At 50.3% G+C, this 24809-nt stretch overlaps 1 protein-coding gene across 10 annotated transcripts in view; it reads left to right on the forward strand.

The window, feature by feature from the left end:
- Window positions 1-24809, forward strand: part of GTF2IRD1 (GTF2I repeat domain containing 1) — a 68945-nt gene that overhangs the window by 28757 nt on the left and 15379 nt on the right. For 6 of the 10 annotated variants that reach the window (XM_040082666.2, XM_040082671.2, XM_040082669.2 and 3 more), the window contains 16 exons: window positions 698-844; window positions 4488-4671; window positions 6186-6496; window positions 6931-7020; window positions 7867-7950; window positions 9326-9509; window positions 10682-10707; window positions 13388-13508; window positions 15933-15970; window positions 16986-17066; window positions 18754-18876; window positions 19394-19453; window positions 19899-19964; window positions 22438-22621; window positions 23749-23807; window positions 23981-24046. In XM_040082666.2, coding sequence (XP_039938600.1) covers window positions 698-844; window positions 4488-4671; window positions 6186-6496; window positions 6931-7020; window positions 7867-7950; window positions 9326-9509; window positions 10682-10707; window positions 13388-13508; window positions 15933-15970; window positions 16986-17066; window positions 18754-18876; window positions 19394-19453; window positions 19899-19964; window positions 22438-22621; window positions 23749-23807; window positions 23981-24046 — 1824 coding nt within the window. The remainder of the gene's footprint in view (window positions 1-697; window positions 845-4487; window positions 4672-6185; window positions 6497-6930; window positions 7021-7866; window positions 7951-9325; window positions 9510-10681; window positions 10708-13387; window positions 13509-15932; window positions 15971-16985; window positions 17067-18753; window positions 18877-19393; window positions 19454-19898; window positions 19965-22437; window positions 22622-23748; window positions 23808-23980; window positions 24047-24809) is intronic. The other 4 variants (XM_040082668.2, XM_040082670.2, XM_040082672.2 and 1 more) reach the window with 4 other exon arrangements.

The raw sequence follows: 24809 nt of genomic DNA on the forward strand, positions 1-24809 counted from the left end.
CTTTCCTGTGTCTGGTTCTGTGTGTATCCCATGTTGCTCTTGATCCATTCTCCATGATGTGCCAGCCATGGACTTTTTCCACAGGAGGATCTTTGAGCTCCTTCTTGAGCACCCTGGTTTGCCAGTACGAGGCTGTTGAGGATGATGAAGGAATTAGTCCTTTGTCACCGAGATTCCCTTGCAAATTACTGTGGGTAGAACAGCAGTAATGCATCTGTAGTCTTTAATTTTCTGTGTGTTTAGAGATGCAAAGAAGTCAATGCCAAAGATATGCTTTATTTGAAGTTTAATGGGGGAAAATAGCAGGAAATAGCTGGTATTACTGAGCTACATGATGCTGAAGGGTAAAAAAGCCTCCAAGAAAGGCACATTTTCTTCTCCTGTGAGATTGAAGGCTAAGCAGATTGAAACCAGAGACTAGAAGTGGACTGCCCAATTAGTCCTAAATGTTTCAGTCTGGCTGAGTGGGAAAAGGCAGGGAAAAGGGGGCAGGCATCGGGTGACTGACCCTGCTGCTGGCACCACTGCCTGTTGCCAGTGCCTTTCCCTGCACCTTGGGGGCTGCTGGGATCAGCCCAGTGTGATTTCATCCCAGCTGGGGCCTGAGGTGGGTGGGAGACCTGGGACACCTGCCTGCAGCCAGAGGTGTCAGCCCTTCTCGCCGCAGTGACTCCTGTTTTCTCCTCTCCCCCCGCAGGAATCCAGCAGAGGAAGGAGCAGGACGCAGAGGTGCAGAAGAAGGCGAAGGAGTGCGGGCAAAGGGTGCTCAGGGTGTCCCCGGACCAGGGATCAGATGTGTACCTCCTCAGGAAGATGGTAGAGGAAGTGTTTGATGTGCTTTATAGTAAGAACCTTCATGCTTCCCTTTGGGGATATGGAATGTCCCTGGGGCTCACTGAGCTGCCCAGCACTGCCACCACCCGTGGCTTTCGCTGCCAGCCCGGCTCCTCAGCGTGGGAGCAGCTGCCTGGCAGGGGCAGCGTGGTGAGACGTGCTCCTGTGTAGAGTTTGTGCTGCACTGAGATGGGATTTGGCCACTGCTTCTTAGTTTTCCAGTGCCCCAAACTGAGGCAAAAAAAATCCCTCTGCTGGATGAAGCACCCTTTGTCTCCCCTGACCAGGGGAAGCCTCTGTGATGCCCTGAATGTGATTTCCATGCACAGCTTTATCCCTGTCACTGCATCCACAGCACCTCTTTCATAGCACTGTGGTGGAGCTCTGCAGTTTGCTCCCTCTTTTCCCTGGCAAGTCTATTTAAAAAGAAAACAGATGATTTTCTAGCACGTGGCCCTGCAGCCCCAACTTCAGGAGACGAGGTGGTGCCATTCCAGCACATGCAACACCCCCAGCAGTAAAGCTTCTGCAATTAAATATAGATGACCATATGGCTGTTGGTATGGAACCCAGTGGGTTGCAGAGCTCCTTCCAGGCCCAATCTGCAGTGGCTTGAGCAGCAGCAGCACCTTCTTCTTGCTCACAGGAATCCACTGGAACCGCGATGCAGTGGCTGGTGGCAGTGGCCGTGCTGCTGGCTCATCCCCTGGCAGCGCCTTTGGAGCTAGGCTAGTCAGGGTAGGAAGAGCAATACTGGCTTGGGAAAACGAGCCCCAGTTATTCCCCCGTGTTGCTGAGTGGCTTTTGATAGTTCTGCATGATGCTTTGGGGGAGTTCAGGCCCTGTGGCTGTGCCAGACCTGGGTGTTTGGCTTTTCTGGCTGCAGCTCCCCATCACCATCTGAGATTCAGGCCCTGCTGGGGTTATGCAGGTCTCCCTGAGTGCAAAGTGCAGGCTTTGCCCCTATTTGTGTATGTGATTTGGGAATGGGTGTTCCCACACAACAGAAGGGAAATAACGGGAGCTACCACCAGCTATGCTGGGCTCACATGCAGGAGTTGCTGCTGCTGGCTACTGCTGGCATCTTCCACAGGCTTCACAGACAGAAAAGGGAGATGCCATCCCTTCTCCCCTGGACAAGCAGTCACTGAAATTTTCTGAAGCCACGTAAAGGACTTAGAGGCAGTGTTCCCATTAATGGGAGCAATCAGGTCCTATTTTCACCCTTCCAAAGGCTGGGCCCAAGAATGAAGGAAGGGGTGGTGCAGGAGAACCAAGGGATCAGAATGGAGATGGTGTTTTTTGCTGGTGAATTCCCTCTCCAAGCTGCAGCTCTCATTGCTGCCGGGACAGTGCTGCCAAACTTTGCTGTCCTCTCAGGAATATGTGAATTATTAAAACCTGACATACAGTAAATATATAATTGCATTAGGAAAGCTTGATCAGGGTGCATCTGCATGGGGTTCATGGACCAGGCAGCCCATCCACTGGATGATTAGTAAGGCTCTTTACAGTTTCAAGGTGTATGGAGGTGTGTGGGAACTTCTTCAACCCGGCATGGCCAGCACTGCCATGGCAGAAGATTGGACATCCCTGGGACAGTAGTATTGGCTTTGGCACTGGGTGTAATTCTGCCTTTGCTGCTGCCTCAGTAGTATCAGCTGTCTCCATCCTTGAGCTGCTCTGTGGTGAAACCTGACAAAGCTGCTTGCTGCCCTCCCTTCATTCCCACTGGGAAGAGCCTCTCCTGGTTGAGTGGGGAGCAATGCACAGGAGATAGATGCCCCAGGGTGATTCTGTTTGTAACACTGAGAGGACTGTGAGGGTTTAACAATTATGATTCTTAGGGCTTTTTTTTAAATCCTTTCATCAATAAGAATTGGAAACAAAAAAATCTTTTAAAAATGCTCAGTCAAAAAGATTCCCTCCAGAGCCGAGTAATCTCTGCACCAACAGGATGACTGATTACCAGTGGCTTCTATTAAACAGGCATTAATGATGATTATTGTCTCTTTAGCTAAACCACGAGTCTCTGCACAGCAGCACAAGACCTCTCAAAGTCACCTTGACAATAACACAGTCCCCATAAAAATATGTCTGGGGATTTCTTGAGCTTTGGGTTGTTAAGGAGCCACTGTGGACACTAGGAGCTTCTCCCAGTCATGAAGAGAGGTGATGAAGGGAGGTGGAGAGCTGCTAGAGCCAGATCATTGGGGCAGGGAAACTGTCACCTTGCAGGAAGTAAACTCACGGTGCCATGGTTCAAAGGCTTATTTTAAAACTTTGGTTATTTGCTTAATTAAAATATTATCAGTCCTCCCTGTAAGAAGCCTTAATGGCTCGTGCAAGTTGCACGTCGTTAGTTATAACACATTCCTTCAAAGGACATGTTGAAGAGATCACTTTTAGTAAGGACTTGCTGGCAGTGTCACAAGATTTCCAGTGTTTCTGTAAGATCTTTTGGTATTGGGCATTTTGGGCTTTGGGGTTTTTTTAGGAAAAGAGAAAAAATAAAAGATTGAAAAGAAAATCCATGGTATAAAATCCCTCAACAACTTAAAGGTCCCATAATCTTCTCTGGCTGTCCCTCAGTCTGGAGATGAAGGTGCAGGCACTGTATCATGCCACCACATGTTCTGCATCTGGACACTGCTTTGCTGGACAGGTTGCATTCCTGCCTGGCCGTTTCTTGTGCTTCATGCTTTCAGCACCATGTTTATTGATCACAGTGACTTGGGTTGGTTTCCAAAGTAATTTTTCCCCAGAGGGTGGCTTGAGGGTTTAGGCCATTCCTTGAAATCTCTCAGAGCAGGCTGTTTTTCTGATGGTGTTTTGCCTGCAATGCATGGTAGGGCAGCCCTGGTTTGGGCACACAAGCTCTTCACCTGATTTAGAAAATCCCTATATAATGGCAATGCTCCCTGCTTGTATGCTGCTGCCAGGGAAGGGAAAGCAATTTATACCTGACTCTTTAGGGAGATATTGGTGTCAGAGGTGAAATGGAGCCAGAGGCACATGGTGGGGACTATCTTGCCAGTGTTGAGGGGAGCAGGGGAGAGTTCTGGGCCGCTGGAGGTGATTGTGCAGTCAAATGTATGGATGTTGAAGCTGTCTGTAAATAGTGGGATGGAGGGAGATTATTGGTTTGGGGTTTTTTCCGTGTCTGTCAAAGTGAATCAAAGCTGCTTGACAGCAACAGCAATCAAACTGCTTTCCGTTCTTCCAGGAGGTAAAATAAGAAAACTGACTAGAAATGAGGTTCCCAGAATATCTCAGTAAGCATGAGATAAAAATCTGCCTTCTTTGTCAGCCCTTGGCTCCCTCCCACCTTGCTGATGGCCATGTACCTCACTGGCATATGGCTGGGCACTCCGAGGGGTGGGCTTGTGCCAAGTGACCCCAACTGAGGATTCTGCTGTGAAACCCTGAATGATGAGACATCTGCTTATTGGCTTTTATGAGCTTTTTATTAATTAGTGCTTTTAGAAAGGAGTTGGAGTGCCTTGCATGCTAAGTGCGAAGGTAGGAATGGGTTTTTTTCTCCTGATGCTTCTGTTGGTATTTCTTGCTGTTGCTTTTACCCCTCCAGCCCTGCTCAGCCATGGTCAGGGGCACAGGGTATTTGTCAGTGTGTAACTCTGTCCCCTCCCCAGGTGAGGCCATGGGGAAGAGCAGCGTGGTCCCTTTGCCCTACGAGAGGTTCCTGAAAGAGCCGGGCTCGCTGGCAGTTACTGGCTTGCCTGAGGGGATCAGCTTTAAGAAACCCCTGGAGTATGATGTGAAATCCCTGATGGCCATCCTAGAGCACAGCCACAGCATCCGCTTCAGGCTAAAAAGGTAATTCTGGGGACCTCCAAGGAGCAAGAGAGCAGCGAGCCCTTGGGATGGCGTATCTTACAACACATGATGATTTAGTGTGGCACAGGCAGGAGGGTCCCTCCCATGTCCCAGCTTCTCCTCGAGACCCACAAACCTGGGCCCAGCCATGCCAAATCCGGCCTTGCACAGAGCTTTGTTCGTGCTGGGGGGCTTGAGTCCATTTCAGACTCATTTCTATAAAAAGTGTGTGTAAACATGCACATTAACTGCATCTTTTTATGTGTCTCAGCCAAAATTTCCACTGCGGTAAGCTAAGTGCTTTTCAATCTCCAGAGGGATTTCCAGGGTAAATGCTGCAAGTGTCTTCCCAGGCTGAAATGGGTTTTTTAATGCCAGACAAGGAGGGAAGTGGGGGACTGCAGCAGAGCAAACTCCCCCCTTTTGGCCACATTTACGCAAGGGGTTCAGTAGTTTTAGGTGCATTGCCCCTGCATTTGCCTGCCCAGCTGGCAGCACCTCAGATCCATTCAGAAAAATGCTGAGCATGACCAAATACCTCCTCTAAAGGCTTGATGCTTCTGGAAAATCAGGCTGAGACAGCTAAAAGTAGGACACGCAGAACTTGAGCTGTCTGTGAGCTTGTGGCTCCCTATCTCATGTGGAGCAGGTTGGTTTCTTCAGTCTGAAACTCATTTGTGGGCTGACTGAGCTCCCCCTTGAATGTGCCATGGGTGCTGGGGGCTAGCATGGGCAATGGAGCCAAGTGATTGTGGTCATTAAAGGTTTTACCCCTTAAATGCACTGGGCATGGAGCTTGGTCCTAGCTAATAAAAATGCTTTGAACTACTGTAAGATGAGCCAGCTTCGCTTAAAGAAGACAAGAACCATTTAGGTGCCTGAAGATGCTCAGGAGTTTGAGTGATAGATGTAACTTCTGAATCATAGAGCAGAACTATAGATTGGTTTGTGTTGGAAGCGACCTTAAAGACCATCTCATTCCAAGCCCCTGCTGTGGGCAGAGATGCCTTCCACTAGACCAGGTTGCTCCAAGCCCCATCCAGCCCGGCCTTGAACAGTTCCAGGGATGGGGCAGCCATAGCCTCCCTCGACAACCTGTGGCAGGGCCTCACCACCCTCACAGGAAAAAATTTCTTCCCAACATCTAACCCAAACCAACCCTCTTTCAGTTTGACGCCGTTCCCCATTGTCCTGTAACTCCCCGCCTTTGTCAAAAGTCCCTTTCCAGCTCTCCAGTACCTTTGGGTAGTGGAAGGCCAGAGGATGTTCTCCCCAGAGCCTTCTCTTCTCCTGGCTGGACAATCTCAACTCTCTCAGCCTTTCCAAATAGCGGAGGTGCTCTAACCCTGTAATTGCCTTCATGGAGCTCCTCATCAAGGAGCCTGGCAGCTGGTGCTGCAGCATGTCCCACCCTCCCTTCTTCCCTATCCACGTCCTCGCTTGTTGCAGCTTAGCAGTGCCGTGGGCCCAAAGGAACCTGTTTTTCCCTCCTCTTCTCCCTTCCTTCCCCTCAGGCCGGCAGATGAGCCCAGCCGAGAGCCCAACCCCAACATCGAGTTAACTTGTTCCTCCCTCGCCTCCAAGGGCAGCCGAGACTCCGGTGCCAACGGCGCCGTGGCCAAATCCGCCGGCCAGGACGCCCCCTCCGCCATCGCTATCACCAACTTCCTCTACGGCGTCTCGCTGCCCGCCCCCGTCACCATCGACCTCAAGCAGGAGGCGTCCTCGGGCCTGCCTGGGCCCGCTGCGGTGGGCGAGGCGCTGCTGGCCCGGCCGGCGGGAGAGCTGAAGGTGCCTTCCTCACAGGAGTACAGCGACTGCTGTGGTAATAGCCTGGAGTCTGCTCTCGGATGAGGGCCTGGGGCACAGCCCACGCCCGGGCCTGGCAGGGGCCAGGCCGGGGGTTTTGGTGTTCCTCGCGTGAGAAGCGGCCTAGAGCTCGGCCTGTATGGAAAGGAGCGGAGCGCTGGCCGTGCCGCACTGCCCCAGCCCTTCCCTGGGTGCCTGCGAGGTGCTGGCAGGGCGCGCCCGTGTTTTCGCCCCGAAATGACGGGTGCTGCGCCGGCAGGCCAGAAAAGGCAGCAGGAGTGGGGATGGCAGGGGTTGGTCTGGCCGGCGCCGCAGCAGGTGTCACAGGCCAGGGTCATGGAGGGGACACGGGAGGGTTGGTGGGGGACAGCAGCCAGGGTCTTGTGGTGGTGCCGGGAGCACTGGTCAGGCTCTCATCAGCCCTTTCTTCTTGTCTCCCCTCTTGTCCAGGACAGAAATCATCAGTCTCCGGAGGTCCCCTCATCCAGAATGTGCACTCATCCAAGCGCATCCTCTTCTCCATCGTCCATGACAAGACAGGTGTGTGCCCTGCTCCAGCATTAAAGGCAGCTGGCAGCCTCAGTGAAAGGTTTCCCCTCACCACATCTCTCCCCAGCGGTCTCCCAGCCCTCTCCACGCTCTGACCTGGCAGTGCTGGAGGCGATGCATCTCACGTTGGAGCCAAGACCTTCGTCTCTGCTCCGGTCCATCCCTGCCGTTCCCAGATGCTGCCAGCGGTCCTTGAGCGCTGCTGCCTGGCTGGGAGTTCCCATCTCTGCTTCCTGCACAGGGAGCCAAGGCATGGCTTTGGGAGAGGCTGTTTGCCCCAGCTGCAAGCAGCACATACCTCCTGAAAACTTGGAATTATTATCAAAATGACCGAAAGCCACTGATCCCGGTGGGATTCTGTAGCAGTGCCTGGGGGGACCAGCAGTGAGGAGGAGACTGCCATTTCCCCACCTCCACCCCACCCAAGGGCAATGCAGCTTAAAAACCCATGCCTGCCTTAAAGAGGAGAAGAAAATACGGGTGTGAAGGTTGGGAAAGAGGAGAAGATGGAAAAGATACACTTGTGAAAGGGCTGTACCTTTCAGGGGTTCATTCCAGGTGGAGTTGGCTCTGTCCAAGAGGGTCTTTCATTCCAGGGCTGAGGAATTTTACGGGGTTATTTCTTAGGAATCTGCTTTGCACATGCCAAGGGGAGTGCTTAGGTCTGGGGTTGGAGAGGCCCAGACCTTGTCTGCCAGCCTGGCAAAATTCACTCCAGAACAGGGAAATAATTTTTAAAGTCTTGTTCCTGCTTCACAGCACTTTGCAGGAAAAAAGTGCATCTGCTATGTATGAACCATATGGAAGTTTCTTATTTCTTGTATTTTGTTTTGATAGATAAGTGGGACAGTTTTATAAAAGAAACTGAAGACATCAACACCCTTAGGGAGTGCGTGCAAATTCTTTTTAACAGCAGATATGGTGAGTAGGAGTTAATATCCCATTATGCATCTGCAGTGCTTGTGGATTGCATATCATTATATAGCAATCATTTTTGTTCCCTAACACAGCAGCAGAAGCCATATGCTAGAGCTCCCTGCTCTTCCTAACACATTGAGCTCAGCAGCTCCCAGTCTCCTGAAGGTTATGTCAATATTTCTGTTTGGAACCCCACACCATTGTCAAGGAATTTATAACTGGGCTGTGAAACAGCCCTGTCTGGGCATGTGGCATTCTGGATCACAGCACTGGGGCACCAGGAGTGGTGGCATGTGGCCCTTTTCCATACATGTGGCAGGTGAAAAGAAGGTGGTTGTTGTTGCGGCTGCTTTTTTCTCCATCTTCAGGGCTTGCATATCTTGTTGGTGCTCCCTTTGCCGTGGGCTTTTGGTGTAGCTCCTGGGCATTTGGGCAGGTGGAAGCTTGGGAAATCTCTTGGGGCTGGTGAGCTCTTCAACTGTGCCATCCCTACCAGGCTGATTAATTGCTGAGTTACAGATGGGCTGTAGATGTGTGTGGTGTCACCTGGGAGCTGTAGATGGGCTTGAGACAAGCCCTTTAACTTGTGGTTTATAGATGTGGTGCTGCAGCGTGTCCAAAAGGTAACAGAGCTTAGGAAGAGTCTGATGAGGAACATCTGAGGGAGCTGTGGGGGCTCAGCCTGGAGAAAAGGAGGCTCAGGGGGGACCTTCCTGCTCCCTACAATTAGCTCAAGGAGGTTGTAGCCAGGTGAGACTCCATTTCTTCTCCCAGGTGACAAGTGATAGAATTAGAGGAAATTGCTTCAAGCTGCTGCAGGGAGGGTTTAGATTGGACACTGGGGAAAATTTCTTCACTGAAAGGATGGTCAGGCACTGGCAAAGGCTGCCCAGGGTTGTGATGGAGTCACCATCCCTTGAAATGTTCCAAAAAGCATGTAGACATGGCTCTTGGGGATGTGGTTTGCTGAACATGGTGCTGCTGGGTTAACAGCTGGAATCAATCCTAGAGGGTTTTTCCAATATTACCAATTTTTTGATTCCACGTGCTATGCAGCTTGTGAATCATAGAGCTCACAAACCTGCTGTGGTGGGTCACAAGGAGTTTGGGGATGATATTTGGGCCAGCTCTCTCCTGGTTTGAGCATCACTGGGCTTGTTTGGGAGTTTTTGGAAGACCCTTAGCTGTGTTTACTGCTGCTTTCCTTTTTGTCCCATTTCCCATGGGACAGCTGCTCCTGGAGCTCACTTTCTGGGACAAGGAGAAAAGAGAGCAGAAGGCATTTGCTCTGCTTGAGTTTGAACCCTTACACCTCTGTTTTAGCGTCTGTAAAAGACAAAATGCTTGTGCAAATGAAAACCGTGTGTTCATCTTTCAGCTGAAGCCTTGGGGTTGGACCACATGGTCCCTGTCCCGTACAGGAAGATTGCCTGCGACCCCGAGGCAGTGGAGATCATCGGCATCCCAGACAAAATCCCCTTCAAGAGACCTTGCACCTATGGTGTCCCCAAGCTCAAACGGATACTGGAGGAGAGGCACAACATCCATTTTGTCATCAAGAGGTGGGTGGCAAGGAAAGCAAAAGGAAGTGTATGGCTCAAGGGTGTCAGGGTTTTCAGCTGTGCTCCCTCCATGCTTACAGGGTTTGTTTTGACACGAAAAACTCTTCTCACCCTCTTTCATAAAAGACAGTTGAGAGCTCTTTCCCCCTGCAAACCTCTGGTTTTCATCTCTCTCTCTCTTTTTGCAAGGATGTGGCAGAGCTGGCTGTGCCATGATCACCCCCAACATCTGCCATCCTGTTTTAAGTGATCATGGGCATCAAACTTTGCTGATGCCACCCCAAACGTTTGAAGGTGGTTACAGCACCTTCAATGACGTTTGTTGGATGGGAGCAATGCCCCTGGGTGGAGGGAGGAATATCCATATTCTCACAGGGATTCCCATCCACCTTGTTTTTCACTGATCACTTGTGCACATCCTCCATATCTGGTGATGAGAATGTATCACCTACAGGCCATGCACTGTGTCTAGGTGTGTCTGCTTTTCTGCTGGGGTAGGAGGAGTCGATGTACTCGCAGTTATCACTGTGCTGTGCAATCTCTCCTTGCTTCTCTGTCAGGAAAATCTGCTCTATAATACATTGATTTATCCAGCCCCTGCCTGTGCAGTGCTTGTGTTGTTCCCTTGCTAGAGGTATGAAACTACAGCGCAGAAAAACCCTGGACAAGTCTCCCCAGAGGGCTAAAATCACCAACACTGATGGAATTCAGGCATCCTAAAAGGGATTAGCTTTCTTGATGTCAGTTGCTAGAGGAGCTGCTTTGTCCTGCTTTTTCCAGGCTGGATCAGGCTGTGGGATGTGGCCCTGGACATAGTTTGCATAGGTGACATCATGGTCAATGGTCTACACTGGAAAATGAAACAGCTGCATTGGTCCCACTGTTTCTTCTTGTAAAGCCAGCCTATTGCAGCCTCATTTAATAAGTTAAATTAAGAGAATGACTTATAAGCAGAAATAGAGGTGCTTTAGTTAAAAAGCGTATGCCATAAGGTTGCTGGGCTGCACAACAGGCTAAAATGTCTTTTTTAGCTGAAAAAAGTAATTTCTTTTTTTTAGGGAATGAAAAAAATTGCTAGTTTGACTTGGTTTAGTGCTGTTCATTTATTAAACCTCCAATTCAGTCATTAGCAGCATGTATTTCTAATTCTTTTTTTTTTCCTTTTCTCCTAGGATGTTTGACGAAAGAATTTTTACAGGTACGTTCTCCAAATCCTTTGATTTATTGCCCACAAAACTGAAAGGTTATCCAGAGAAGCAGAGTGGAAATAATGTCACCTGTAAGCAGAGGAAATGCAGGACACATGCAGTTATACTCAGTGAGGAGAAGCCTTATCTGTGCCCCACACCAGGACATGCTGAAATTGCCTTTTCCTGGTATCAGTGCAAGCTCTGTACTCCCCTTCAAAATTGAGTTTTGAAGGTTTAAGCGAGAATTCCTGCTGTGTGAGGCTGGGCTGGCTCCTGAATCAGGCTGAGCCACAATACAGGCAGTACCTGGTAATATATCTGTACTCTCTAGTGGAATAAAATCACTGCTGTGTTCCTCACTGGTAATTTTTTTTTTTTTAAACTGGGAGGGGCTGCCATCATCCAGCTGGTAACTCTTTTTTTAAAAAATAATGAAAGTTCATTTTTTCAGTGACAAAATGGTGGGGAGGGAGTTCTTTGACTTTCTTTGCTCTGTGTTTTTACTTTTTTCTCTGAGCTTAAGAAGCCAGAATAATTCTTTACTGTGAGGGTGGAGAGGCCCTGGCACAGGCTGCCCAGAGAAGCTGCAGCTGCCCCATCCCTGGAAGTGCCCAAGGCCAGGTTGGACGGGGCTTGGAGTGATCAGGGATTGTGGAAGGTGTTCCTGCCCATGACAGGGGGTGGAACAGGATGATCTTTAAGGTCTCTTTCAACCCAAACCATTCTGTGATTCCATGATAAGTGCTTCTTGGCAGATACAGGGAGACAGGTACCCATGCTGTCAGCTTCAACCTGCACTCCAGCAGTGCCCTCATCCCACTGCCCTCATCCACACCTGGAATATGGCATTGCATCCAAATTTATCACACCCGGGTCCTGGATTGCCTGGGCTTGGCTCTCAAGTAAAGACATGTTTTGGGGTGGTGTTTTGTTTTGTTTTTTTCCCCTGAGCTGCCAACCACACATGCTGGTAGCTCTCCAGACACCTTTTTCCCAAATATCTCTGCCAGCCAAGTTATCACTCTGGCCCCACGACAGCCCTAAGAGTGCTTCCTGAATGTGGTGACGCCGGAGCCACCCAAAGGGGATCTCCAGCAGAACCTGGAGGGGGTCCCACCTACATGGGAGATTTCTTTGTCTAAAGCCATTAAGGGTTTTGGTTTTATTTTCCTCAAGAAAAGGATTTCTTTAAGCTCCTGCCCATCTCCAAAGGATGGAGCACTGAACTGTGTTTTGGGATGCTTGGATTTTCCTTGCACAGTGTGTGGGGGAGACATCATGAACATCTGCACAGCAGCTCCAGACCTGCTGGTGGAGACCACTGTGCTGTGAGCTTGTGGATTACCTGGTAGGGAGGTGGATATTCGGAGATGAGGAAGCAAACCCAGCAGAGCTGAGGCGGGTGACAGGTCCCACTCTCCTGACAAGTCCCTGCAGGGCTACCAGAAGCAAAACCCATTAAACCTGGCTCTCTGTGGTTTGCGTCAGCACATCAGCCTGTGCAAAAAAACCCCACATCTGCTGAGTCAGGAGGTGCCATTTCTGCAAAGACATTATTTTCTGAGTGGAGCTGTATTTTAAGTCGCCATTTGTGAAGTATCCCAAAGCTTCCCCAGAAAGTTTTGCTCACCCTTTAATTAAAATACCCACCACTGCTCGGAAACCTATTTTTGTTGCTCCCCTGGGTAGCGGCTTCAGGCAGGCTCTGCTGGTGCAAGAACAAGATTTGGTTCATAGAAAGCACAAATTAAAAGGAGCCTTTTGGACTGTTAGTAGATAAATAGTTTCTTTAAGGTTCTATATTTCTGCTGCTCCTATTGCCAGAGCCCTGCCCTTTCTTGCAGGCTGGAGCCAAAAGGGAAGTGGCATCAGGTTCCCATAGATGGAATATGTTTTAGAAGGGTGAGGATGTTGTGATGGTGCTTTGAGACCAGCAAAGTGCCTTTGACAACAGCTGTTTAACAAGACACCTTGTGGTTTCTGCAGCTTCACAATGTAGTCTCACTCCCTCCTTTCCCCAGCCCTCATTCTTCCGCTCTTTCCTCACCTTCCCTCCCTGATTTTATTTCCTAGTCTGCCTTCAGATTATTCTTTCCATCTCCAAGGTCATTGTTGAGGCTTCATTTCAGCTCCTTTAAGGCTGCTGAGGAGCAGGGAAGGGAGAGAGGAAGTTTTTCATGGTGGCAGGATGCTTCTGTCCCTCTCTGTGTCACTGTGACAGATTTCTCCTGCTGCTCAGTGGGCTTGGAGCTGTGGACAGGGCTACCTGTGTCTCTGCTACTCTGTTTTGCCTAGCTTGCATCCAGTGCAGCACATCCCCTCCCTTGGGACAGGGACAGCCCACTTCAGGGCTTGCTCCTACAGCAGTGATCTGACCTTAGTCCCTGCCTCTTGGAACCCTTGTCGTGTCAGCCAGCCCTTTCTGGAGGTGCTCTTTCCAGGCAGGGCTTCCCAGCACACACATAGTTATGGAGAGGTTTAAGCAGCTGTCTTGCTAATATTTTAACATGTGAACCCAACAGAATGGGCATCCTTGTCTTTGCAAGCAGGTGACACTTGAGAACCTGCTCCCCCACCCTGAGCTCAGCTCTGGGACTAGGAGGGGAACAAGCTGCAGCATTGGCATCTCCAGTCACTAACCCTGGTTTTGCTTTTCTCCCAAAACCCACCATGCACACCTGGCAACAGGAAGCAAATTTACCAAAGATCCAACCAAGCTGGAGCCCTCCAGCCCTCCCCGGGAGATCTCCCCCGAGCCTCACCGTGGGGCCATGCTGGACCTGGTGGGGACCTCTCAGGCCAACAGCAGGTAAGCGGGACTTCTGTCCCTGTTCCCTGTAAAGTGACATCCCTCAGAGAGTTATTTTGGGGCTATTAATGTGCGCAGCAGGTTACTGATGTGTTCATCAGCAATGTCCCGTGGGTGCAGGAGGGGGCCATGAGTGTGATTCAGTAAGCTGGAGCATCAGGGAGATGTTTTAAGTCCATAATGGGAAGGCTGAATTGGTGTTGCTTTCCTGCCTCCCTAAAATCCCACTGCAATGGTACAGCTAGTCAGCACAGGGGGAGGCCAAGCAGATCCCTCTTTTTGCAAGCCAAAAGTTTGGGATCATTAATTTTGAGCAAAATTGATGAAATGAGGGCCATGCCTGGGATTGTCTGCTGGAGCCGTCTCCGGTGTTGATGCATGACCTAAAGGATTTACCCTCAGCTCACACCATAGCAGCATCCTGCTAATTAAGTGTTGCTTGTTAAGAAAGCTCACAGGGAGCCTAACAGTTCATTTAATAAAGGGGGGTTACACATTCCAGCAGGGCAGGAGGTTTTTTAGGGAAGTACCTGTTTCTGTTACAACCATGAGCTAGACAGGTCCAAAACATGCTGGCAGCACCTGTGGAGCGTGTATCACATAGCGTACAGCTTTCCAACCCAGACTGGGAGATCCAGGAGGTGTTTTTCTCTTTATAGCCCCATTTCCTTCATTCTTAATTCAGTGGAAGCAAGGTGTAATTTAGCTTTTAATATCATTTTAAGTAAGAGAGGTAGGTCAGCACTTTATAGCATTATGAACTGCTATAAGACAAGGAACTTTTTCCCAGCCTTGTTTCACACAAATGGAGTGAAGAATGCTCCTCAGCTTCTCTGGCACAAAGCCTCACTGCCCAGCACTGACAGCTCCACCAGCTGGTGCTTCAGACACTGCTGTGTGGTTGCTAACCTGTGCAGGTCAGGGTGGGGAAATAATGTAACTTGTCTTTGTCTCATCCGTGACATCTCTTGGGTTCCTTTCCTTTCTTGGCTCTTCCATGACAAGAACCTATGACAGGATGGAGTCTCTTCTCGTTCTTCCCAGTGCTGTTTCAGGTTTGTCCCCTTGGATCTGGCTGCTGCACGCCCCTAAATCATGTCTGGGACAGCAGAACCTGCAGTGTTAGAGTGATATAACAATGAGTGAGCCTGGCAATATGACCAGTACTGAAACATCACAACTTTAGGGGGGAGAGACCTTTTGAGCTGCCCAGCCTGCAGGGCTGGCATTTGTCTCCAGCTTTCTGGGTATCTTCAGCTTCAAAGTAGGGTTTGTGAGAGATTGTTATTTTTTTTCTTTCCACAAATGAGGAACCTCAGTGCCTTGGTAGGAGTGTTTCCAAAGGAGTGGTCCTCCCATGTCAGAGTCCTGCTTCAGGGAAAATGCAGTGTCCAATACCCCAGGAGGAGGGCCAGACACTGTGGGGTGTAATGCACTCCCCAGGGAAGCCTTCCCCCCACATTTCCTTGGTGAAAGGTTTACTTTGACCTGAAGCAGGAGAGTTTAAAACCCTTCCCAAAGCTCCCAGGTAGTCTGTACAGAACCTTCTAGAACAATGATCCTTTTGGCCTTTCCACAATTAGGAAGAACATTTCAAGAGCACTCCTGGCTTGTGTAGTGGTTTGTTCTGCTGGTGCTCCTGAGTGGATTTAGGCAAATGAGAAGTGCTTTTGAACATCCTCCTGAGCCAACAGGCGCTGGCTCAGAAGGGTTTTCCTTCCCCCTGAAGGACCAACATTGTGGAGGAGTGCATTTTCCAGAGTGGTTCCTTTGGTCCCTTACTGCCAAAGAGCTGTGGTTGTCCCTGTTCAAGAGAGAAACAAGAAAGCACATGCATCCTGAGAATGCAAAATAATCTCATTTGGATGCAGAACAACTTGTGTAAATTCCTGAACATGTGAAGTTAGCTGTAGATGGGAATTTGGAATAGTGCCCAGTGAAGAAAAGCTTTGAACAGAATAAATATTTACCAAATCAATTGATTTTTTCCCTTCTCCCTATTTTTTTAACCTCCGTGAGCAACCACATTGTAGTAATACTTATGCACTGCTCTCTGTCGCAAAGGGATGGAGCCAACCAAGTTTTGGGCTTAGAAACAACCTCTCTTGTTTTCAGGAGCTCTCTGCAGTTCCATCCATGCCTGTCTAGAGGCAGGGCTGCCATCAGCAAGGGTGCTGGACCAGGGTGGGTTTGAGAGCAAGGTTTATTTGCAGAGGAACTCGCAGATCTTGCAGCCATGGATGCTCTGCCACTGCTGGGGCTGTGGGTGTAGTGACCATGGGGACCCTCTGTAGCTCTTGCAGCCCACTGTGATAGCAGGCAGCATTTCTCCCTCCTGCCAGGATCAGTCCACACACCACTGCCTTTTAAGCTCTCACTTTTTTTACCCCGTGACCACCTTTGTTGTCTGCCTTTCCCTTTCAGGTCTGAGAAGTGTAATGTTTCTGAAGGCTGTGAACCAGGTGAGGAATAATTCATTTTCTCTTGCAAGACAGTGTTATGGGGGGCACGCCAGAGAAACATGCCTGCAGAGTGACTTGAATGTGTGCCATTAGCTGCATGGTTGCACCACAGTGCAGTTCTCTAGGGACTATCCCCATTTGATTGATGCAGAGATGAAGGCTCTTACCTTCTGACCCTCCAGCTGGGGCCTAAAAATGCATAAATTGAAATAGTGAGACTTAAGCATGTGCTTAAATGCAAAGCTAAGGGAAGTCTTTGCTTTCTGAGTTCCTTTGAAAGCCACCACTGAGAAGTCAGCAGTGTTGGTATTCTGAGCACCATCAATGAAAACCTTTTCCACATGTTTAGGGCCTTGGACCCATTGAAACACCACACTAAGCCATGCTGTCTTGCCTTTGCAAGCTGGGATTCAGCGCCTTGCAGTGGATCTATCCCACCCTAAGTGAGGAAATTTATCTTGAGAGGAGAGGAAGCTGGGCTGGGGACTGTGGGCAGCCAGTTCCTGGGACAGCCTGGTCAGCACAGGCTTTCATCTGCTGGGGTTGAAACCACACTGAGTTTTGCCAGGGTTCAGCTGGTCTCATCTTGGTGTGACGCAGCTTCAGTCAGCCCTCTCAGAATAGGGGCAAGTTCCAGGCACGAGTTTGGGAGCATTAAAATTGCCACTGGAGACAGCTCCTCCAGTGTCTCCACCAACACCCATTGGTGATCCAGTTCATTTTAACTGAAGAAAGCCAGGAAACGAGCATTTAACAAGGTCCAGCTGCCAGTTGGAGGGCACCAACAGCTCCTGCCAGCCAAGCTGTTTGCAGAAGCCCCAGGTGTCCCTTTGGGTACCTGCATGCCACGGGCTTGTTGCTGCTGGGCCGCTTGACTGAAGCCTCGTGGTTGTGGCAAGCTGAGCTGGTACTGAGGCGACAGCCGGCCACGCTTTCCCTGCATCGGTGCTGCGTGGGGCAGACGTGGCGTTGCTGGATCCCGTCGGCGACCGCCTTCCGTTGCCTTTCCCCATAGGTACCTCAGGAGAGCTAGGTGGGATCAGGCAGATCAAAATCGAACCAGACGAGCTGAACATCATCCAGATCACCGTACCAGGTAGCTGCTGGGGTACCGTCTGTGTGCGCTGGTCGCTGTGCAGGCAGGCTTTCAGCGTTCTGCTTTGAGAAGAGGCATTTTTGCAGGGTGCTTCCCAGCACGTAAGGTTCCCCCCACGTACCTGCAGTGGTCTTCCTTAGTTGACACAGGGACATATTGAGGTTTCCTGGGAGCATTGGAAGGTGTTTTAGGGCTCTTTGTTGTTTTTCTCTCTCCTTCATTGCTTTCCTATCTTGCCTTCCCCCTGGAGAAAGCGAGCCCGGTTCGCTGCTTTGCTTCATGTGGAGGATCCCAGGTATTGAGTACAGGATGCTTTTGAAGAGGTCCTTCGTTTAGAAAACCAGCCTGGTTTTGAAGAGTTCATAAAGACAGGTCTAACAGTAGGCAGGTTTAATATTAAGCACGTGCTAAAAATGTGTTGGAATTGTTGACACTGATGGGGGAAATCCCCCACATTTCTGCCCGGAGGGGTCAGTGGCAATGGGTTGTGATGGAGATGACATGCTTGAGGGGCAGCTGGGAGAGTCAGTTTTCCACTAACCTGTCCTGGACAGTGCAGCAAGTGGTAGAATGAACCTCAGGGTTTAACGAATGAATTGTTGGCAGTTTGCACTTTCAGTGTGCTTTACAACCATTAATTAATAAGCTCCACAGAATGAGGGCAGCAAGAGAACTCTAGGATGCCCTGAGGGTGTGTGATTCTGGGGACAGCAGTGACACCAGGCCCCACCACACCAGCGCAATCTCTGTTGCACCCACGTTGTAGCAGTCCCCTTAGAAAGGTGATAGTTGAGAAGTCACTCCAGGATTGATGCAGAATAGATTTACCTATGATTACTGCAGGGGAAAGAGAAGGAACAAGGCACAGTGGTAGATCAAACATTTTCTTTTTCAACTTGGCAGCTAATGGAAGAGACGAAAGTTGATACGTGGTAAGCTGGAGGTCCATGGGAGGAGTGGGAAGAATTACCACTTGTCCAGTGCCAGGGAGATCATACCTCAAGTCCAGAGTTCACCTTTTCTTGGCTTATTTGAAGATCGAGTTCAATCAGAGGGAATACAGCTGAAGGCAAGGAGAAGGAATTAATAGAAAAGAGGTGCTCACCTACAGGGACAAATTGGTGTAATTGGGATTATTTATCTTGTGAGGTCAGAAGCGACCTAATTAAGTATATCAACTAGCTGAAACTTCATTTAAAGCTGAATTTGGATGGGTCTTCGAGGGCATTGGACAGCCTAGCACTTGGGAAGACGGGTTTAATGTAAGGGAAACCAAAAGAGGGTTGATTTTGTTGAGGAAAGCAGCATTAGTGGAACCATTTCCCCCCATGTAGTAGCTAAATCAAGCACCATTAGCTTTTTAAGTTGAAATTGAGTGTTTAGATGGAATTAAACCAAATAAATAATTTGAACTAGTCTTGCTCTTCACCTTCTGTGGAGGTTAGGCAGAGATTTTTGCTTCTTTCCCTCAGACTGAAAGGTCAGGTCTGTGTCAGGGATGAGGTCTGGGTGGTTCTGGGAGGAAGAAGGCAGATGCATCCATCCCCAGAGCATCTTCTGGTGGTTTGTGGGACTCCTGGGAGTGGGGGCCCTTCACTCAGTCCTTGCTGATGGCCAGGACCCTCTGAAGGCTGTTTTGGGGACAGTGGCATGAGAACAAAGGGTGCCCATGGGTTTTTGTCCGCAGACCGATCACCTGGTTCAGTGGAAATGCATGACCCGGTGCCCACGCAGGTGGCCTCGGATGAACCAAGATACATCCTGGAAACAGTAGCAGGTACCAGAAGTGAAGCAGCTGGGAGACCGCACGGTAGGATGGGTGTTCATGCACGTGTCAAAAATGAGCAAATACCATTTATGATCTAAAGTGGTGGAGTTGGAGACCCAGTTCCAGAGTCTTGGCCTCAATGAGGCCAGCTGGGAGCTCTGGTAGACTAACTGGTGGGTTTTCTGGCACTGCTGCTCCTTCCCATCCTCTCTCCAGCTCCAGCCTGCTGCAAACCCAAGCCCCTTTGCCCAGTGCACACCTGGATTTACCTGTGGGACGTATGTTGGCCCTGTGGCTGCCCTTGCTCCTGCTGTATCTCCTCTCCCAGGGAGCCCATGCTGAAGGGTGGGCAGCCCTCTTGTCTGGAAGCACTGGGTTTATTTTGCCAATGCAGCTCTTGGCATGCTGGTACCAGCCCAGCCTCTGCTGGGACATGTGCTCAGAGCTTCGTGAGGGGAGGGAGCAGTTGAGTGGCCGCAGAGCCCCTGGAGAACTCCTGCTTATATCTTGTCTGGTTTTGCTGGTGCCTGCTGCTGCTAACCCTCCTCTTCCTCGGCAGAGACGGAGAAAGGGTCCAGTGAGGAGTCTCGACACAAAGAAAAGCAGATGGAGGGATCAGGTGAGTGAATGGTGAACTCTGAGCATCGCCCATCCTTGCAGGTTTTTGGAAGGATGGATGCACACAGATGTATTTTAGGCTGGGTTTTGTGCGCTCCCTATGTTATCAGCAAAGCGTTTAACTTTTAACTTTTAGCCTTTAGCCTCCAAAACCTCTCCCCACAGAAGGGCACCATTGTGTTCCTGGGCTTGAATTTACTTTTCCTTCTATTTTTTCCTTTCGGTCCTGACTGCTAGCATAGCTCTGTAGCAGGTGCATCCTTGCCCTTCCTTGTTAGGAGATCAGTTTGGAGGCCTCTGTCAGAGGACTAACCCTGATTTGAGGGCATGGAGAGTGAATCTGTCTCTGCCAGAGATCAGGCAGGGGCTGCTCACCTGTGCAGTGCTTGCCCTGGAAGCAGCTGGTCACTCAGAGCATTTCCCTGTGTTGTTTGTTTGTTTTGCAGATGGTATAGGGGACATTTTAAGTCATCTGAGGAAACAAGTTGAAATTTTGTTCAACTCGCGATACGGTAAGATGGTCATTAACACACGTTCATTATGCCAGGTGCTGGCTTTGTCACCAGCCATTTCCAAACCAGCAGCTGGGTGAAGGTGCAATCTAATTTATTCATCTGCTCTCTGCTGGGCTCACAAATGCATTTGAAGCCTCCTCCAGCCTTCTTACTGCAGCTCTTCCCCTTGGTTTCCTTGAAGTTGTTTCACTGGCTGCAGCCCAGGAATTGCTGCCATGATCTTCAGCCTTCATCCCGCAGAGGGAAGGTCCAAAGTGGTTCCCCCATCACTTGTTTGAAGTCTCAGAGAGGATTTTCCACCCATGGTGATCATTGCATGGCTCAGGAAGGCTGGTGGCACCTTGGTGGTGGGGGCTGGCACTCAGCATTCTCTGCTCACCTCTACTTAGAGAGGTTATTTAACTGCGAAGAAATAAAAGTGAGGTCACACATGCATTTTGAGAGCTGGCAGACAGTTTTTGCCACTTTTAGGACCAGGAGATGTGGCTCTGCCTGACAATGCTCAAAAGCTGGGGGCGTAGCTGAGCTGGTAGAGCCCGTTGTGACCAGGGAAAGGAGATGAGGCAGGATGTTCTCATGCAGGGCTGGGCACTGGGGGTGCAGCTGGAACAGCCATTGGAGCAATGGCTCTCACTGCTCCCCATGTTACTATAATAACAGGCTGGGGGTCATCAGCCACACTGGTGAGGAGGGGTTTGAGCCTTGTCGTGGTTTGACACTGGCCAAACACCACACACCCGCAAAAGTTGTTCGCTTACTTTTTTTCTGTTACAACTGGGCAGAGGAGAGGGAGAAAAAAAATTAAGAAAGGGCTCATGAGTTGAGGTAAGGACTGGGAAAAAACAATCTAAGGTCAAAACAGGTTCAAATTTAAAGGTATAAATAAAGTAAATGTATTATTAACAGAGTCAGAGGAGTAAAATAAGCCTTTAAAACACCTTCTCCCCCCCAGCTCCTCCCTCTTTCCCACCAACAGTGCAGGGAGATGGTGCATGGGGGTCTTGGTCAGTTTGTCATTCAAGATCTTTTTCTGTTCTCTCAGGGAGAGGAGTCTTTTTTTCTGTTATGCCATGGGGCCCCTCCCACAGACAAACAGTCTTTCCCAAACTGTTGTGGCGTGGGTCACTCGTCCACAGGGTGCAGTCTTTGAAAGCCAGGCTGCTCTAGCTTGGAAGCAAGTGCCCTCTCTCTCTATTTGCTTTCCCACTGGGTCACAGCTTTCACACCTGCTCTGGCGTGAGCACTTTTCTCACGGGCTGTGAGTGGATCTCTGCATCCCCCATGGACTTTAACAGGGGGTCAGTTTGCTCTACAGGGGGTCAGTTTGTTTTACCATAGTCCTCACCACGGCTTGTGGAGGAATCTCGGCTCTGACACTTGGAGCATTTCCTCCCCCTCTTTCTTTTCCACTCACCTTGGTGCCACCCTGTTGTTTTCCCTCCCATCTCCTCGCCTCCTCCTTTTCTCTGACAAGAAGAAAAGCTGCTGCTCGTAGGTAGCGTTTCCGAAGAGTTGCACTCATTCAAACGTTCCTGCAAGATCCCGCGGTGCCGAGACGTTGATTTAGTCCGAGTTGCGCGCTGCGGAGTCGCCCGTTACGTTTTCGCTGTCGGCCTTGCGGCCCTGCTGCCGCCGTGCAGGCCGTGGCGGCCGCGGCGCTGGCACCATTTAACGCCTCTCTTCATGAGGGGCACTGGGAGAAGGAGAGTTCCCCACCAGCAGCACCCCTGCCCCTGTGCCTGCAGCACGGCTGGCTGAGGCCAGGCAGGGCTCGCTGCAGGCTGCACCAAGGTGGCAGCAGCCACGGCGCCTCCTCACCCCTGGGGAATAAACTGCGCCTTAGCTGCTTTGATTTTCTTCTTAAATATGTCATCACTGAGGTGTCACCAACCTCTGTAATTGGCCCAGCAGCATGTCCATCTTCAGAGCCATCAGAGATTGGCTCTGTTGGGCATGGTGGAAGTTTCTAGCAGCTTCTCAAAGAAGCCATTTGTGGCCTTCCCCTGCTGTGCCAAATCAACACAAACCTGGTTTTTCATCTTTACAAACAGCACTGCTTGGCATTGGGTGTTTGGTTGCTTTTGGCAGTATTTAGCAAGGGGAGTCCTCACCATGCTGGGCTGCACAGGCTGATGGGGCACCCCCAGGCACATTCCCTGTCCCCTCACTTAGCAGAGGGGTTTCCATGGAGGTCTGGATGTGGGGTTCCATTGCGCTGTGGAGAGATGCTTGCAGCCTTTTTAGGAAGGCAGGCTGTGATAATGTAGCAAATGCAAAAGCCAGCTCCGGGTGGCTGCATGCCTCTGTCCCTCATCTCACGTCTGCCAGCGTCAGGGACGTCCCCACGAAGCACAGAGCGACCACAAACTCCCCAAAAACCCCTTCAGTCCCTCCAGGAGCATGCCATGTTGCTGTTGCTTAGACCTGACGTGGAGGTCCAGCAAACTAATGAGATTGGGTCCCCATGCAGCGAAAGCCATAGGAATATCAGAGCCAGTCAAAGTCCCCTACTCCAAGTTCCTGATGTACCCTGAGGACCTCTTTGTCGTGGGCTTGCCAGAAGGCATCCTGCTGCGCCGCCCCAACTGCTTCGGGATCGCGAAGCTCAAGAAGATCCTGCAAGCGAGCAACAACATCCAGTTTGTCATTAAAAGGTAAGGCAAGGTGGGGTGGCTGTCCCCTGGGGAGGATGGTTTTGCTCAGAGCTCCTGCTGCCATGCAGTGTTCTGGAGACTCCCCGTCACTTGGTCACCTTCCATAAATTTGCTTGGTTAGCGGCAGACAAGGGTTGTTGCCTTGTTGGAGCCATCTGTGGGAGGCAGTGATGGTGCTGGCATCTGTCCTTTCATGTCTTTTGGGTTTCTAACCTGCTTTTGCTAAGGTTTGGCCACCTCAGTGGGATGGGTGAAGAGGCCTTTAAACTTCAGGGTGCCCTGATGTGGAGCAAGGACAGGGGCTGGGAGCCCTGGAGGGTTTTCCTACAGAAAGTGGCTCCAGCTGAGGTCCAGATGTGCATATATGCACACGGGATGCTGCAGACACGAGGAAAGATGCCGACCCTGTGCTGGGAAGCGAGGGATAAGAACTGTGGGAGGGCTGTGAAAAGCCAAAACCGATGCAATGCAATAGCATTGCCCTGAAAGAGGGAACAGATCCAGCCCAGATGGATTTTAAGATGTCTTAGGTATTTTGGGAACAGTTTCTCACCCAAATGCTGGCACAACCAACTCTGCAGGTGACTGAAACAGAAAGTAAATATTGGGAGCAGGGAGATTTTGTGGTGTCAGGATGGCAGCTCTCAGGTCTTTATTTTGGGGTTTCTTCCTGTCCTGATCTCAGATCCATTCCTTTGTGACACAGCTTCAGTGCTCCTTGTTAACAAGCCCTACTATCACACTACGCAGCTTCAGTATTAGGCAATGTAAATGGCAATTTTTGGGGTCAATTTTATGTTGAAAGAAGCCATGCACAGCTTCTCCCACCCCTAAGAAATGTTCAGGACCATATCCACTAAAAGTCTGTAGCTGCTGACTTAAGCTGCTCAGTCATCACCTGCCTAATCTCCTCCCAGGGAGTGACACATCAGCTCATTAAAGAGTCTGTCAGCATGAAAACTACGTCCAAAGTTCTCGCGCTGTGTTGCAGGAGCTTTTAAATGGCATTAGCCAGACAGAGTGAATGGCTTGTGGCTGTAGGAGTGGTGTCCTGAGGATGCTGAAGCAGCAGGTTGTCACTGGCAGGGAGGTCACTCACACACCCCCTGCTTCTCCCTGTTTTCCAGACCGGAGCTGCTGGCGGAGGGCGTAAAGGAGTCGGTGTCAGACAGCCCGGCAGCCAAAGGTAGGCTGAAAGACACCCGGCAGCTGGGCTCTTGAGGTCTAGGTAGGAGAGGAATGAGAGTGATTTCCTGCAGCCTTCCCTCCCCACCTTGTTTTTTTGGCTGGAAACCCCCTCCCATGCATCCCCCTTGGCAGCACTGTGAATCCTAATTCCTCTTGTGTCCCCTGTCTCAGCCGCCGACGAGAGGGACTCGAGCGAGGTGCTGCTGGAGGACGCTGTGAAGAGACAGGGCTTTCAAGGTGTGGGGCTGGAGGCATCTCTGGGGGCTGAGGCAGAGCCCCTGGCCCACTGCAGAGGCTGCATGGGACAGACGTGGGAAGGGAGTGCTGGAGGTGTTGGGGCTTGGTGGGTTGGCAGAGGAGCAGGACAAGGCTGGGAAGGAGGTGGGATGAGAGGATGGAAAGCACAGGCAACTAGAAGACAAGATGCACAGCCAGGACAGGCAGTCCTACAGGGCCAAGAAGAGGCTTGAAGTGCTCTGCATGGTGCTCTAATTAAGCAACATGGCTTATGTCCCTGTCTGACCTTGTGAGATGCATAATTAAGTTGCCAAGCCTAGGGGTTTGCCTTTTCCGGAGCTTTTTCCACCTGTGTGATGTTTGTGTAAATGCCACTGGAGTTTAGCTGGCAGCAGCACGGTGGCTCCCTTGGGGGACAGAGTGATGGTGAGAAGCCTGTGGGCTGGACAGGCAAGTGCTACCCTGCTCAGGCATCTCCTCTGGGAGTCTATGAGGGCTTGCACAAGGATGGAGAGCTTTTTCAAAGCCTTTAGCTTCTCTGAGAAGTGGAGTGTGTTATATTTTAATGCCAGTAATTATCACAACTGAATCTTCGATTTCACGTGGCTTTTATTCTTAGCAAACAGGCGAGGGAAAAATAACCCAACATATTTCTGTTTAGATTATTTTTAAGGGCTTTGAATGACCCACTCCACAGATTAGCTAATTGCAAGATAAGGGCTTTCCTATAATTAGAAAATGGCATTACTTAAAAGTCACAGAG

This window comes from Hirundo rustica, chromosome 19, assembly GCF_015227805.2.
Source record: "Hirundo rustica isolate bHirRus1 chromosome 19, bHirRus1.pri.v3, whole genome shotgun sequence".
In the NCBI taxonomy this organism is placed as follows: domain Eukaryota; kingdom Metazoa; phylum Chordata; class Aves; order Passeriformes; family Hirundinidae; genus Hirundo; species Hirundo rustica.